Source organism: Podarcis vaucheri, assembly GCF_965113315.1.
Source record: "Podarcis vaucheri genome assembly, chromosome: 1".
NCBI lineage: Eukaryota > Metazoa > Chordata > Lepidosauria > Squamata > Lacertidae > Podarcis > Podarcis vaucheri.
The window spans coordinates 96,243,215-96,257,722 of NC_138759.1; the positions used below are offsets into that span (position 1 = coordinate 96,243,215).

General features: G+C 43.5%; 1 protein-coding gene across 2 annotated transcripts in view; it reads right to left on the reverse strand.

Annotated features, from left to right (window-relative positions):
* Positions 1–2,616: 2,616 nt before the first annotated feature.
* The window catches only part of CFAP221 (cilia and flagella associated protein 221), a 31,869-nt gene continuing 19,977 nt past the window's right edge, over positions 2,617–14,508 (reverse strand). For both annotated transcript variants that reach the window (XM_082198012.1, XM_082198013.1), the window contains exons 13-25: positions 13,534–13,623; positions 12,222–12,317; positions 11,452–11,548; positions 10,397–10,524; positions 9,462–9,542; positions 8,675–8,782; positions 8,397–8,534; positions 7,845–8,003; positions 7,643–7,743; positions 6,308–6,400; positions 5,711–5,818; positions 3,736–3,801; positions 2,617–2,838 (exon numbers count right to left, since the gene is read on the reverse strand). In XM_082198012.1, the coding sequence (XP_082054138.1) occupies positions 2,715–2,838; positions 3,736–3,801; positions 5,711–5,818; positions 6,308–6,400; positions 7,643–7,743; positions 7,845–8,003; positions 8,397–8,534; positions 8,675–8,782; positions 9,462–9,542; positions 10,397–10,524; positions 11,452–11,548; positions 12,222–12,317; positions 13,534–13,623 (1,389 nt within the window). In that variant the 3' untranslated portion in view covers positions 2,617–2,714. The remainder of the gene's footprint in view (positions 2,839–3,735; positions 3,802–5,710; positions 5,819–6,307; positions 6,401–7,642; positions 7,744–7,844; positions 8,004–8,396; positions 8,535–8,674; positions 8,783–9,461; positions 9,543–10,396; positions 10,525–11,451; positions 11,549–12,221; positions 12,318–13,533; positions 13,624–14,508) is intronic.

Genomic DNA, 14,508 nt, shown 5'->3' on the forward strand with positions numbered 1-14,508 from the left:
GGCAATGGCTGAGGGTGATGATTGTGACTTAACATTTCCGTCTAGTGGTGGAGCACAAATTTTGCATTAAAAGGTTCCAATTTCAATCCTGTGTTTCCAAGTAGGGTTGGGAAAGACCTGTTTGAAATCCTGGAGAGCTAATTGCCCGTCAGTGTAAACAATACTGAGTTAGATGGATCAATGCTTTGACTTCATAAAAAGCAACAGGTCTGGAACCAACGGGTGGCAGGGCTGGGCACTGGCCAAGTACCCCAGGGGCTTGGAAAAGCCACTCACCTGGGGCTCCAGATGCTTTTCAGAAGCAAGGCCAGGCTCTAGCCTGGTTGGGATGTGTGTGTGTGGAAAGCCCACTAACAGCACACCCCTCCAAAGTCTGGTGATGTTAAGAGAGCTTCCTTATGTTCCATTGGTCCACCCATAATTCTCTGCCACTTGGCATCATCTCAAGAACTGCTGGGTCTAAACCAGGAACATTTTCCAACTTTAGTGGATGTACCCTGTATATTAACTTTTTTTTGTTTTGTTATTATAGTTGAATGTTGCTCTCTCTCAGATTTTCAATCTATTTTCAGAAGGCGCATCAGTTACTCCCCACAATCCCATAAAGCCTAATTACCGTATTTTTCGCTCTATAACATGCACTCGACCATAACACGCACGTAGTTTTTAGAGGAGGAAAAAAAATATTCTAAACAAAACAATGGATGTATGATTTTTGTGGTTCATGCTGTGGCCACAGACATGTGATCTGACAGTGAGTTTGGAGTAGCCCAATGCAAAAATCCTGAGGATCCATGTGGATCCATGCTTTGTAACCACGTTTTTGCACCACTGCGGCCCCAGGCAACAGTGGGTGCGTGATTTTTTTGGTGCAAGATGTAGCCATGGACATGCTATGTGATCTGATGGTGAATTTGGGGTGACCCAGTGCAAAAATCCTGAGGATCCATGTGGATCCGTGCTTTGTAACCACATTTTAAGTGGGGAGGGAAGGAAAAGCACTCAAGGGACAAGGAGAAGGATGCTGCTAATAATGCAGAAAAGGGGTTTAAGAGGAGAAGGCTCCTCTCCTCTCCCACTTTGCTCCTTTAAAGCAAGCAGGCTCTGCTTTTCTTCCTCCTCCCGCTCATCCCCGGCTTAGCGAGCTGAAAAACTTTGCTGCTATGTAGCGAGCTGAGTGGGGAGGAGAGACGGACAGAGAGCCTGCTTGCTTTAAAGGAACCAACCGGACAGGAGCCGCTTACACTCTCCTCTCCCGCTTTGCTCCTTTAAAGCAAGCAGGCTCTCTGTCCCTCTCTCCTCCCCACTCAGCGGCTCTTCTCCCGCTTTGCTGTTTCAAAGCGAACCACGGAGGAGGGAAGGAAGGGGAACCATGGATCCTCTGCTCACGACTGCAGCAGATCCCCCCCGCCACCCGTAGGCATTCCTTCCATAACACGCGCAGACATTTCCCCTTACTTTGTAGGAGGAAAAAAGTGAGTGTTATGGTGCAAAAAATACGGTAATTTAAGAGGCTGGCAATATATATTGCACTGAACAAGGATACTGATGTTAAGGAACATTGCGTTTCCCCACAGACATCAGCTTATGAAAATCTTAAGCATTTTTCCAATTTTCCAATTAATAAAGCCCATTAGTCACCGCTTCTTATGTAACTGGGGGTGTCAGTGATAAAACATGACTTGGAATTTTATTTATTTTACACTAGGTGATAAAACGTCTATGTGAAACCGGACTGGACCAGAGAACAATGCAGAGAAAAACAACTGCTTAGCAAATTAATCCAATTAAAAACTAGGGGGAAATGAAGCAAATTTGTTTTGTTGTATTTAATACTAGAAAACCTATTTACAGACATTAGTTTACATGACATTTCCTCAGGCTATGTTCCCGTTTCCAATCAAACTTCACATTTAACGCTGTCTGTCATTGAAACAGCTCCTGAACATGCAACCAGTCGGCTCCTTGATAGGCCCATGACAGGGCCGATCTGATAATTCACTTTCAATCCCCTTCACTTTGCTGTCTCATTATGCCTAATCTACCTGCCTGCCTACCTACCTGAGGGGAAACAGTGACCCTTTGAATCCAGAAAGTCAAAGAGTCCAGGCTAGAGTCTGAGGTACAGTTCATAATTGTTGTAATTCCACAATTAAACAGAAGGCAATGAACTCAAATATAGAGCGTATCAGTTTTTTCTACCTTTTATCAGAAAGCAATTAATGCTGTCACATAAGATACACAACGCTGTGCTCTTTTTCTCTGTGTATGCACAGGTGGGTAAGCTATGGACCAAACATCTATATGGGAAAATATATATACATAGCAACATGGTTGTCAAAGAATCTAGACACAGGGTTTCTCAGAAGCAGCTTTGTATAAAATAATAAAGATGGGAGGGCATTCCACCACTGATATTAACTGTTCACCTGGTGTTTCCCCCTCAACCTTTCTCTCTGTTAGTGTGTGAAGCTGCTCTTGCAAGCCAGCTTATACACAATAAGGCCCATTTTCTGAAGCAACCGATGTATAGGTACGGAGGGGAAATGAAACATATTATACTTCCAATTCACGTGGCATATAATTTGCAATGTTCAGGGTCCTCACATGAAAATATAACAGTGTGTAGAGCTTTTATTTTCACAAGAAGCTATGCTACATTAAAAAAATGTAGAAAGTTTGGCTGATGCATGAAATTATCTCAAGCACAGTATTTAGTTGAGGATTAGGTGCTTCTGAATGGCCTTTTCTTTCAGTTTCTCCATAGATTCACCTATCCTTTGTCCAAAAATGTTGTTCTGAGTTTGAATATACCAGTCCACAATGTCTCTTATATCTCTGAAAAAGGATAGAGGAAAAAGTTCAGGACATGGAACAAAGCAAACTAGACTGTTCCTGGAGTAGCCGGAGCTAGCACTAACCAGAAGTAGCCAACATTTGGCAGAGCACATTCAAATGATTGGGAAGAGAGGAACCTGTTCGGAAGTTAAATGTTTGGCCTGCCATACTCAGAAGTCTATCATATATAATGGCCCATATTCTGAGTGCGTCCAAAAGTGCATCACACAAGCCAAACATATCCAAATTTTGGTATACATGCAGAAAATCCAAGGGCTACTGAAACCGATGGAATATATTCTACCAACACCACATCATTTTTCATTTACTGAATTTATATACACCGCCCTATACCCGGAGGTCTCAGGGCAGTTCACACATTATATATTTGCTTATATTGTTAGAAACAACGTCTTGTATTTATAACTCCTCTCACAGATAATATATACATATCCAGTACATGTGGACATGTATACTGGCTGTAATCTTACATATAATTCATGAAATTGTAAATCCTGTTGTTTATTCTTATGATAATAATATTTCATATTGTGGCTTAAAAACCAAGAGCCAGATTGCATAAAACAAATACAGTGGACAAAATTGTATCATACCAACTGCAAGAAATGCTGTGTAATGTTATATAATTTCCTAATTTATTTCCCCCAATAAAACATACATATATATGAATTCCACCATGCTCCATCTTGCCCATAAATCTTCAATCTAATCTCCTTTAAAGTAGGCAGCAGTGGGGCTTGGTTCCTATACTGAGTCCACAGAATAATGGCCATTTAGTAGCCTTTTTGTATCCATCAATAAGGATCATTACAGTTTCTACTTAACTATACCAGCAAAGCAATACAATGTCTATTCATATTCACATTGGTCACTTACCTGGAAACAGGTGCAGAAGTACTCACAGATGTGCATGAGGCAGCTTTAAGCTCTATATTTATTTCACTAGGAAGAGAAAGTAATTCTTAACTGCTTCAAGGATCATAACAGCCTTCAGAAGAGAACCTCAGTTGCGTACAATAGGAGTAAGAGCAAATGGTATGTTTAATGCATAAATGCATTTAGCATGCCTGTTTTTTCTTAGTAGTAGTTGTAAGGTATAGGGACGCGGGTGGCGCTGTGGGTAAAACCTCAGCGCCTAGGACTTGCCGATCAGAAGGTTGGCGGTTCGAATCCCTGCAACGGGGTGAGCGCCCGTTCCTTGATCCCTGCTCCTGCCCACCTAGCAGTTCGAAAGCACCCCTAAGTGCAAGTAGATAAATAGGTACCGCTTTATAGCGGGAAGGTAAACGGCATTTTCGTGTGCGGCGCTGGTGCTGGCTTGCCAGCTGCAGCTTTGTCACACTGGCCACGTGACCCGGAAGTGTCTTCGGACGGCGCTGGCCCCCGGCCTCTTGAGCGAGATGAGTGCGCAACCCTAGAGTCGGTCACGACTGGCCTGGATGGGCAGGGGCACCTTTACCTTTACTAGTTGTAAGGTAAAGGACCCCTGGTTGGTTAAGTCCAGTCAAACTTGACTATGGGGTGCGGCACTCAACTTGCTTTTCAGGCCGAGGAAGCCAGCATTTGTCCACAGACAACTTTCTGGCCAGCACTGACTGAACCGCTTCTGGTGCAATGGGACACTGTGACGAGTGCCAGAGTGCATGGAAATGCCATTTAGTAGCAGTGGGGTGTGTATGTGTGTCAGAGGGTCTGGACCATGGCATGCAAGCAGGGAAGGGGTTAACCTTCCCCCATCCTGTGTTCCCAGTGAAAATCCTCCTGCTTCTAAGCTGCCATTTCCCCTGGGAGGAAAAGTGTTACTGCTAGTGATGGCTATGATAACTTATTCCAGTATAAACGACAGCATACGGTGGGAGCGATTTTTGTCTCATGCTATGGTTCTGATCCTCCCCCAGCTGGTTTTATTTAAACATACAAGTTAAATGTATGGTCCCAATGCTGATCTTCCATGGTTTCTTTTTTTTAAAGGACATTAAATGCTTTCATGCATTTAACACACTTTATGCCTACTCTAGCCCTTATCCTTAAATAGGATTGCAGACTACATCTTCATACACTAACTCAGACTAATAAAGCTAATTAGATGGATACACAGTCCAAGGGCCATTCTCACCACCATCTTTGCTTCTCTATATGCTTCGATTTAAGAACATATCAGCTTAATTAGGGCTTACATGCTATAAATAGGTTTGGTCAATATTATGACATTTATTGCTTCACTACAAAAATCCAAGCAAGCTTGAACCGAACTCAGGCGCAGTAACAGGCTTCCAAAGTACAAAGGATTATTTTTTAGCAGAACAGTTCTGCACAACCTGAATGCTTGCCTTCCCCACCAACTGTCAGTACAATTAAATCTCAGTTTCGATCTCATCTGTTATTTCTTTACAAGGAATGGCAAAAACATAAAACAAATCGAAATAATTGTGCATTAGGAACTGTGCTGTATTATTAATTCAGGGGTGGCTAAAGATGACCACCAATGATATTCATCTACTTATAGAGGGAAACAAGAGCTGAAGGTTATTGTTGCCATATTTCAAAAAATCCAGACACAGATTGGGGGAGGGGGGGCAAGTTGCTGGTTGTTGAACTTTTTTTTGCAAAATCTAAAAGAATAATGTGCCCTTTTGAACTATTTTTGATGAATTCCACCAAAATCCACACTACCGACATGGGTTGCCATACGTTCTTAACTGCTGTGTGACATTTTGTCGTAGGGTTGTGTGGGAACCTCAGTTCCCATCAGCCCCACCTAGTATGACCCATGCAATAGTGGGAGTCATGGTCCAATATCATCTTAGGCCAGGTGGTTCGCTCCCCACCCCTCTAATGGGAACAGGCTTACCTTCCATACTTTTGTGATCTGTTCTCATCAGAAGAGAGGTCAATCTGTGGAAATTCAGCTTTTACCATCTCTGGTATAAGCAATACTGGAGACTCCACATCAGCCACTCTGAAGATGAAGTTGACAGCTATTTTATTGTTACAGTTGTTTGAGGGCATGTCTACACAAAAGCAGATTCTATTTAATTCAGTGAGGCCATGAAGGCAGGATGGCGTTGCAACCTTGGCTTCCCAATGATGTCGCTTTTGCTTACCAAGAGAGAGAGGGGTGAGGCTTGGGGAGCTGAGTGGGGTGTGTGGGCACAGCAGCATTGGATTGACTCTGCCGCCATCCGCACCCTCTAAATGGCAGAGACGCTCACCCTTGGGAAGCAAGGTGCGCAACACTGCCCTGCCATCACCACTCCACTGATCCTGCTGCTCCCAGGTTTAAGTGGGCTTAGGACTGTAGCCTAACTTGTCATTTAGGAACCCAAGCATCATGCATACAAGAGCAACCTTGCACACCTTTAATCATACACATACACGTTTGCAATCAAGTCCCAGCGCTTGAAACACAACAAAATTGTTTCAAAAGAACAGCGCAGAGGAAACTTACTCGTCGATTACACTTTCCTTATCATGCTCTGGCAAGTCATTCAGTATTGGAGGTACAGCTTTTGGAATCATGACTTCATTGTAGGGATCAATGCTGCGGAAGACAGAACCACAGTGATGCAGGTAGGAGAGAATGGGAGAAACACAATCTACACCCTCTCCGTAATGTTATCTTTTCATAGATAACTATATCAATGCCTTTCAAACGAAAAATAAGGAATAGTGTGGTAGTGTGTGTGTGTGTGTTGTCTACATTCACTGTTGGGTCTTTTAAGTTGTTTTTATTACTAACTATTGTTATTCTTGAAAATGTTATAAAAGAAACAAAAGCGAACACAATGCTATGACCCTCCCTACCTCCATCATAACCTTTAAACACATAAAACAGGGTCTGACCTTACAGGTCACAGAAAACTTTGAGGGGGTGGACAAAAACGCTCTGCCAATGGTGTGGCTGGAAAGTGGTGGAAAAGCAGGAATCCATGACTGAAAAAACCAGAAATGTGTGGAATGTGCCTGATGCGTAGACAGAAAAATCCGATCAAAATGAGCCATTTGCATTGTAAGAGTGTTGCTTAGAAAGAGACCCTTTGTTCCTTCAAACCCAAGTGGTTTGGGGCCACCTAAGCAGTCGACAAAACAGTGGCCACAATCTGCCGAGCTAAGTTCTTCCTTTGAACAAATCTAGCAGCCAACTTCCCCTTCCCTCAACTCCTCACTAAGGAGTAACTTAGGCTTAGCCTGACCTCTACTGACCACATGCAATGCCGTATGCACAAATCAAGCATTTCACTTTGATATTAATAAGCCTAGGACAAATAAATAAATAAATGGCTAGCTGCCAGATGAGCACTCATCGTTGGTTCATCTGATCTGACCAAAGTACAGAGCAATGGTCCGGAACCATCTGGCTGCTGTTCTTAGCACCGTTTTTCATCTGAAGAATGGGATACGAATGCTTTGAAATAAGTTAATAGTACAGTGGTACCTCGGGCTAAGAACTTAATTCATTCTGGAGGTCCGTTCTTAACCTGAAACTGTTCTTAACCTGAGGTACCACTTTAGCTAATGGGGCCTCCTGCTGCCGCCGCATGTTCTCATCCTGAAGCAAAGTTCTTAACCTGAGGTAATATTTCTGAGTTAGTGGAGTCTGTAACCTGAAGCGTCTGTAACCTGAGGTACCACTGTAAACTGTAAACGAACTAGCCTATCAGTAGCCTGTCAGGAAGCCCACACTTTCAGTCTTGCGACATTCCCTGGATTGTTTCGGGTATACACAACTGAGGTGCAATTAACCTAATCAGGTGCTTCAACAAAAGCACTCGTTCTTACTTACCAGAATGGCATTGCTATGTTGTTCAGAGCAGGTACATTAGGTAAAGTTGAATGGATAACTGATGGGAATTTTCTCCAGCCGGTTAGGCCGTGAATCACCTCCTGAAAAGACCACACATCAGAAAATTCTGCTAGCAATCTTAGCCAGTAAAAGAAGACAAGCTCCCATGTCTTGGATCCCCAGTGACTTCAACAGCCCTTACCCTGTGATGAAGGAACTTTTTCTGTGTCATCGGTATGCAGGATTTTGCTGGGAATTGCTTGGTAAGTTCGTATTTCGGAATGGGGCAAATATGATATTCAATGCTGCTTTCTGCGTAGGGAAATGGCTGCTTGAACTCACACAGTCCTGGGCTAGGATTCTGAATAGGAAACGAAGGGCGACACTGAAACAAGAGCCACAGGACCCCCCCCCCCAATTCTTGCTTCTTTTGAAGACAGCCAACCAATAAGGAGTCAGGAAACTGAATACAGTGGTACCTCGGGTTAATAACGTAATTCGCTCTGGAGGTCTGTTCTTAACCTGAAACTGTTCTTAACCTGAGGCACCACTTTAGCTAATGGGGCCTCCCGCTGCTGCCGGAGCACAATTTCTGTTCTCATCCTGAAGCAAAGTTCTTTACCCGAGGTACTATTTCTGGGTTAGCAGAGTATGTAAGCTGAAGTGTCTGTAACCTGAAGTGTCTGTAACCCGAGGTACCACTGTAGTTAAGCCATTCAGGATGTGGCCCTGAGGCCTGCCCTTTTTTACTTACGAAAATCTGAAGTGGATGATCAGTTGGAGGATGAAGCAAAGCTTCGGGAGCTCTGAGGTTTAGCAGGGTGGTGTCCAGTTCGTCTTCTTGTGCCTGGAGTTTTTCCTCTGAAGCCGGTATTACTGGGATCAACTCTTCCTGATAAAAAGGCAGAAAGTAAATGTTCTGGAAAGGTGTCTTTCTGTTAGTTAGGTTTTTAAAAAAGTATTTATTGACCCACCAAATGCTAAGATTAACACGAGAAAAGGGGGGGGGCAATACTGGAGAAGTTTTGTTACCTCTGCACCGGTCCTCAGAATTTGGGAATATTTTGGAACTTTGTAACTGGTTGCCGCATGGTGCACACAGAATGGCTGATATGCCATGAGGGTGAAATGCTGAGGGACCTTTGGACAAAGGGAAAAGGAATTGAAATACGGTAGAAAACTCTAATGAACCAATGACAACTACCTAAAATGAATTAACAAGGGAATATCATATTCATCGTAATTCACATGCCTTCCCACAACACTGTGTGGAGGAAACACTTCACATGGCAGGCATTTCAGGATCAATATCCCTCTCTCTTGACCTAGTTATACAATTTTAAAAAATAATAACTGGAAAACTTAGAAATCTGCCACCTGTTCCCTCTTGATCATGCCTTGTCCAACATCTAGTAAAGGTAAAGGGACCCCTGACCATTAGGTCCAGTCGTGACCGACTCTGGGGTTGCGGCGCTCATCTCGCTTTATTGGCCGAGGGAACCGGCGTACAGCTTCCGGGTCATGTGGCCAGCATGACTAAGCCACTTCTGGTGAACCAGAGCAGCGCACGGAAACGCTGTTTACCTTCCCGCCGGAGCAGTACCTATTTATCTACTTGCACTTTGACGTGCTTTCGAACTGCTAGGTTGGCAGGAGCTGGGACCGAGCAACAGGAGCTCACCCAGTTGCGGGGATTCGAACCGCCGAGCTTCTGATCAGCAAGTCCTAGGCTCTGTGGTTTAACCCACAGCGCCACCCGCGTTCAGCCCAACATCTAGCATAAAGTAAAAAACAGGACCTGCCTTAGCAGCCATCTAACCTTTAATTCATAGAAGTGGTGAAGTTGTTTAATCTTAACATTTGCAGACCTGACCGGAACTATACCAAGAGCTTCAGGTGCCTGGGGAAAAAATCAAAACAGTATGTAAGATGGTATCACATTTCCAATAGGGCTATCTGCCATTTTTTAATTATACTAGAAACCCAGAGTTCTTAAATTAATGTCTTCCAGCATTCCACCATGTGGCCTGAGCCTCCACTAAGAAGTGAGCGACTCGTTCTTGATTCTTATTGTTGTGATCCTCAGCCAAGAAGAAAATTAATAATGCTATCCCCATTAACAATGGGACTGGCTGAGCAGTAGTAAAGGCAATTTAGGCAAAGTCCCATAACGTGAAATTATAAACCTCAGGCAGTCCCACTAGACAGGTCAGTAGGTGCCTACAACTTGGCATCCCTTCCAAGAACAGCAGACACATCCCTTGGGGCAACACAAGACAGATGCCTTGGCGTTAAATACGAACCATGGGCCAACTTCAAATGCAGCTCCCAAAGGTTTGAATGGAACCTTAGACCAGTGCTTCCTCCAGATTTTTTCAATTGAAATTTCCAAATTCTGGTCCCACCAGACTTTCTGAGGCAGATTATTGTGAAAAGTAACCTCAAGTATTGTACCTTCCACTATCAATCTTTCAAACGGGAAAATTTGTCTTTTCTTCTCTTTTTATTAAAATAAATAAATAAATATTGTTATTAGTTTTTAATTTATGTAACAACAATCTTTTCTAATGGTTGGACTGAGGAGGAAATATCATAACTGGCATACAGGTAACCACAGGATGCTTTTTAATTGGGATCGATGGGCTTGAGAACGCCAGTTTTGTAGCTACAGGAAGCGGCTGCCCAACCGAATGAAAGGAGTGCGACACTCTCTTTTAACCCATCAACCATTGCTAACGTCACAGAGGCACCTACCAGCTCATCAGCCCGAGACGAACTGTAAGTGGGGAATTCAGAAGGCAGCAGGCGATCTTCCGTGAGGACACAAGGCACTCTTCCATCATCACTTATCGCTAGTGTGCTGGTCGTTTCGGAACTGCTTTCTGTTGAACCAGGACAGAAATGTACAAATGCTAAGACTGAGTGAAGAGTGGGTATGCATTTTGATCAACAGAAACGGTGGGATACTTTTGTCCCTTCCTTGCTCATTTTGACCCCTGGGACCTGGAAGATGATGGCAGAAGGTGTCCCCACTTCCCAAAGTATTCCTCATGCTTTCCTCTGCTGTTCTGCCTAAATGGTAGCTGTCACGGGACTGCCATCAGAACAGGGGAGGGAGGCAGGGGAATACAGAGAGTCTCCAACGCTTCTGAGGAGCAGATCCTGGGGAAAGCCACACCTCCAGTGGAGCAGAGAGGGAAGGGGCCAGCCAAGCGAGGAGAGGGCTCGAAGATCCTGCTGAGAGCCCAAGCGCCTCACCTAGCCCGGCTGGCCAGGAGGCAGAGGGGTGGAACGCAAGGAGGGGAGGCAGAGATTTGGGGTGTCTAAGTTCTTATGTTGGGGGAGAAGCTGGAAGGGGCCACTCCCAGATTCTGCAAGTGACTAAGACGGACATGAACTTTGTGGTTCTACACTGTAAATAGTTTGCACCAAATAAAACCTGTAAAAGACAGGTCGGAGTCCTGCCTGGTTACTCACGAGCAACCACCATCTGCATCTGACAGTAGCCGTTGCCATTTATGGCACAAAGCAAATGGTATGACATTCCTGTTTCTTGTTTTTACAGTAATTGTGATGTGTGGCCCACCCACAGAGGACAAGAGGAAAAGCATAGTGGAAGCATTGCAGGGCTGTGCTACAAAACCCATCTTGGTACGGAAGGATGTTTCTAGCTGTTCCTTTATTCATTCATTTATAGCACACGAGGGTGTGCATCACAGCAGTGTGTCATGGCATCCTTTCTAATCATTTTTCACAACGTGACACGAAAACAAATATTAAAAAACAGGTTTCCAAATCGGAGGGCTTACCTGATGGGAATGCTTCTTCCCAGTCTAGGGTTTTCATATTTTTAAATACTCCACGCCACACACTTAGCACACGATTGAGCCGGCCGTGAACCAAGATCTAGGAGAATCATTTAGGATATTGTTCAATCCATTTTCTATGTGGCATGTGTCTTCCAAAACTTTTCTGGAATCTCTGTGTACATAAGTCTGGAAACTGCCAAATTGTTTTGTTTCGTTTTTAAGCCCCAGGGTTTTCTAGACCTTACAGTTGTGAAACAAACTTGGAAAATATATGCACAAAGAGTGCATGTGGCCCTTTAAAAACTAATTTGAATTCGTAAAAGAAGGCACAGAAAATTATAACGCCTTTAAAGCTGCCTACAGCTACCTATCTGAAGTTAACATACTTATGGAACCTTAAAGTGTAGGAATGTTTGTTGTTCTTGTGAAGCTGGAAGGCGAGGCATCCAACGGCCTGGTATAATTGCTGCAGTGCATCTACCTGTGACTTCCACTTTCTCCTACCCATGCAGAATTAGGCTTGGCAGCTGTATGGAATGGTGGGATTATCAAACAGCTGACATACTGTTTCCTTTTAATGCAAACACTTTAGGCAGTGAAGCCATCATACCCGCAATATAGATTCAATCATAGTTTCACAGCAAAACTGTAACTTTCAAAAAAAGTTATAAAACACACTTGCAAATTCAGGAAGGATTTATGAATGAGCAGCATTCCTGAAGCTGGCAGGTAGCACACCAGTATTTAACTGAGACAATTTGTTTCAGTACCTTTCGTGCAGCTTGTTGGAACCGTCGCAGATTCCAGTGCCTGTGACACCAAGGGTTGTTTAGCAGGAGATCAAACGTGGGATAGAATTTTGGGGGCTGCACGGCACACAAAAAGGGAACAGTTTCAGTCTTAAAGGGTTACAGTTAGGAATAAACACTTTCAAGCTCTTTATTTAACAGCAACCTATTTATACTGGTGAAAGTATCTGAAATTACACAGAAGTATGACCCATTGACTTCTGTAGAACTAAGGGCTCTTCTGGATCGCCTGTTTCTTGAGCATTCATCCCAATTTGCTTACATGGAGGTTTGACAGTGGCCGGTCTTTATGGAACATTTGTTCTGACGTTTGCAGGCAAGTTCTACATCTATGAACATTCATCTTGATTTGCTTGTGCAGTGGTGATACTCGTTCCCATTACAGCAGGGTCACAACTTGTGCACATTTAACTTGTGCAATCACAGCTTTATGTGCTTGGCGGCAGGCCAACTGATATCGCACAAATTAAACACATGCAACGCGGAGAGCTTAAAAGTTTCTTTCCCGGCTGAGTTTTCCAGGCACAGCAAGAGCTTTTAAGCTCTCAGACCTGCTTCCCAGGCTTTCGGAAGGTTTTGCACAGGCTCCAGAGGGCTTCGCAAGATCTTGGATGGCCTTGTAAGATCCTGCGCCAGTTCTGGCAGGTAAGTTTCAACTATGCACGATTCCAGCTTTACACGCCACCCCTCAGAATGTAACCCCATGCGCAGGACATGATCTTACTGTAATCAATTGTTTACACTTTTCAATAAATTTTCCCATCACTGTCCTAACCACAAAGAGATTGATTTAACTTTAAAAGTGGATTTGTTACACCAGTGCACTTTAATCCACTTTAATTGTGTAAACCTAAATTTCCAGCATGTGAGTGAATCCCTCCAGCAAAATACAAACGGCCCGGAGGCAAACTTATTTCCAAGAAGCGCAAGAAGATTATAATAATCAGAACTTCATGGTGACAACTTGTTTCATTTCTTCCTCTCTAAGTACATGCCAATCAACTCTTGGATGTATCTGGCTGAGATTTCTTTTTAAATCAACAAATTTCAGGTGGCTATGACATCCCCACACTACTGCTGCAATCTTAGGCTACCCCCACATAACTGTTCTCCCTGATAAATCTCCAAGTGCTCACCAGACTCTTTCCCCTGTTATTTCCTTTGGTGAAGGAAAGGAAGTTTCCCAGTTATATTCACAAGGATTTCTTAATGCAAAGGCAAGTTTCCCTGCTGCATTCCCATCCATCCATTTGACTCTGACACAAAGACCTACCTCGCCAATGTCTCGGATGACACGTTTGACTGAGACTTCAACATTCTTCCTTTGAAACTCCTTCTCCATAATAGGCTCTCCCTTTTTAATCTGCCTCAGCACCATAAACAAAGATATATAAATACCCACATTAGTACATTGATGGATCCTTAAGCAAAGTCTTGCATTTAGGGCTCAATAAAATTGTAGTCTTCCAAGGGACTTGCAAAATGTAAGCAGAACTCATCAGTGAGGCGAGTTCTGGGTTTGATTCATAGGTTGCCACTGAAGGGGTGGGATGAGATCGTTCTCCAGCTGAGATGAAGTTGTCTGGAACTCTGGGACAAGGTGTTACATTTCTGGATATTATGGACTGTGGTGCATTGCTTGTTGTCATACTTTGCTGTGAACTGTGAACCACTTTGAGCATAATGTATACAGAAAAGGAGTACACAAATAAAGTGGACCGTAGCTCAGTGGCAGATCATCTGCCTTGCACGCAGTAGTTCCCAGGTCCAGTCCCCAGCATCTCCAGAGAGATCCCCTTCAGAAACCCTTAAGAGCTGCTGCCAGTTAGTGTAGACAATACTGAACTGGATGGACAATGGGTCTGACTCAGTACAGTGGTGCCCCGCAAGACGAAATTAATTCGTTCCGCAATTTTTGTCGTCTAGCGAATTTTTCGTCTTGCGAAGCACGAAATCCCATAGGAATGCATTGAAAATCAATTAATGCGTTCGTATGGTCAAAAAAAGTCCAAACAAAGCCAAATTTGGTACAACAACAGTTTATTAACTGCTCTTTAAAGTCACACATACTGTAAAGAGCAGTTCAAAAATTTAAGGGAAAATAAATTAACTTTATAAACAAAACATGTCTTTGTTTTTAGTCAAAGAAAAAAAGTCGCGAGACGTTTTCGTCTTGCGAAGCAAGCCCATAGGGGAAATTCGTCTTGCAAGGCAAATCGCGAACGGAAAAAACTTTCGTCTAGCGAGT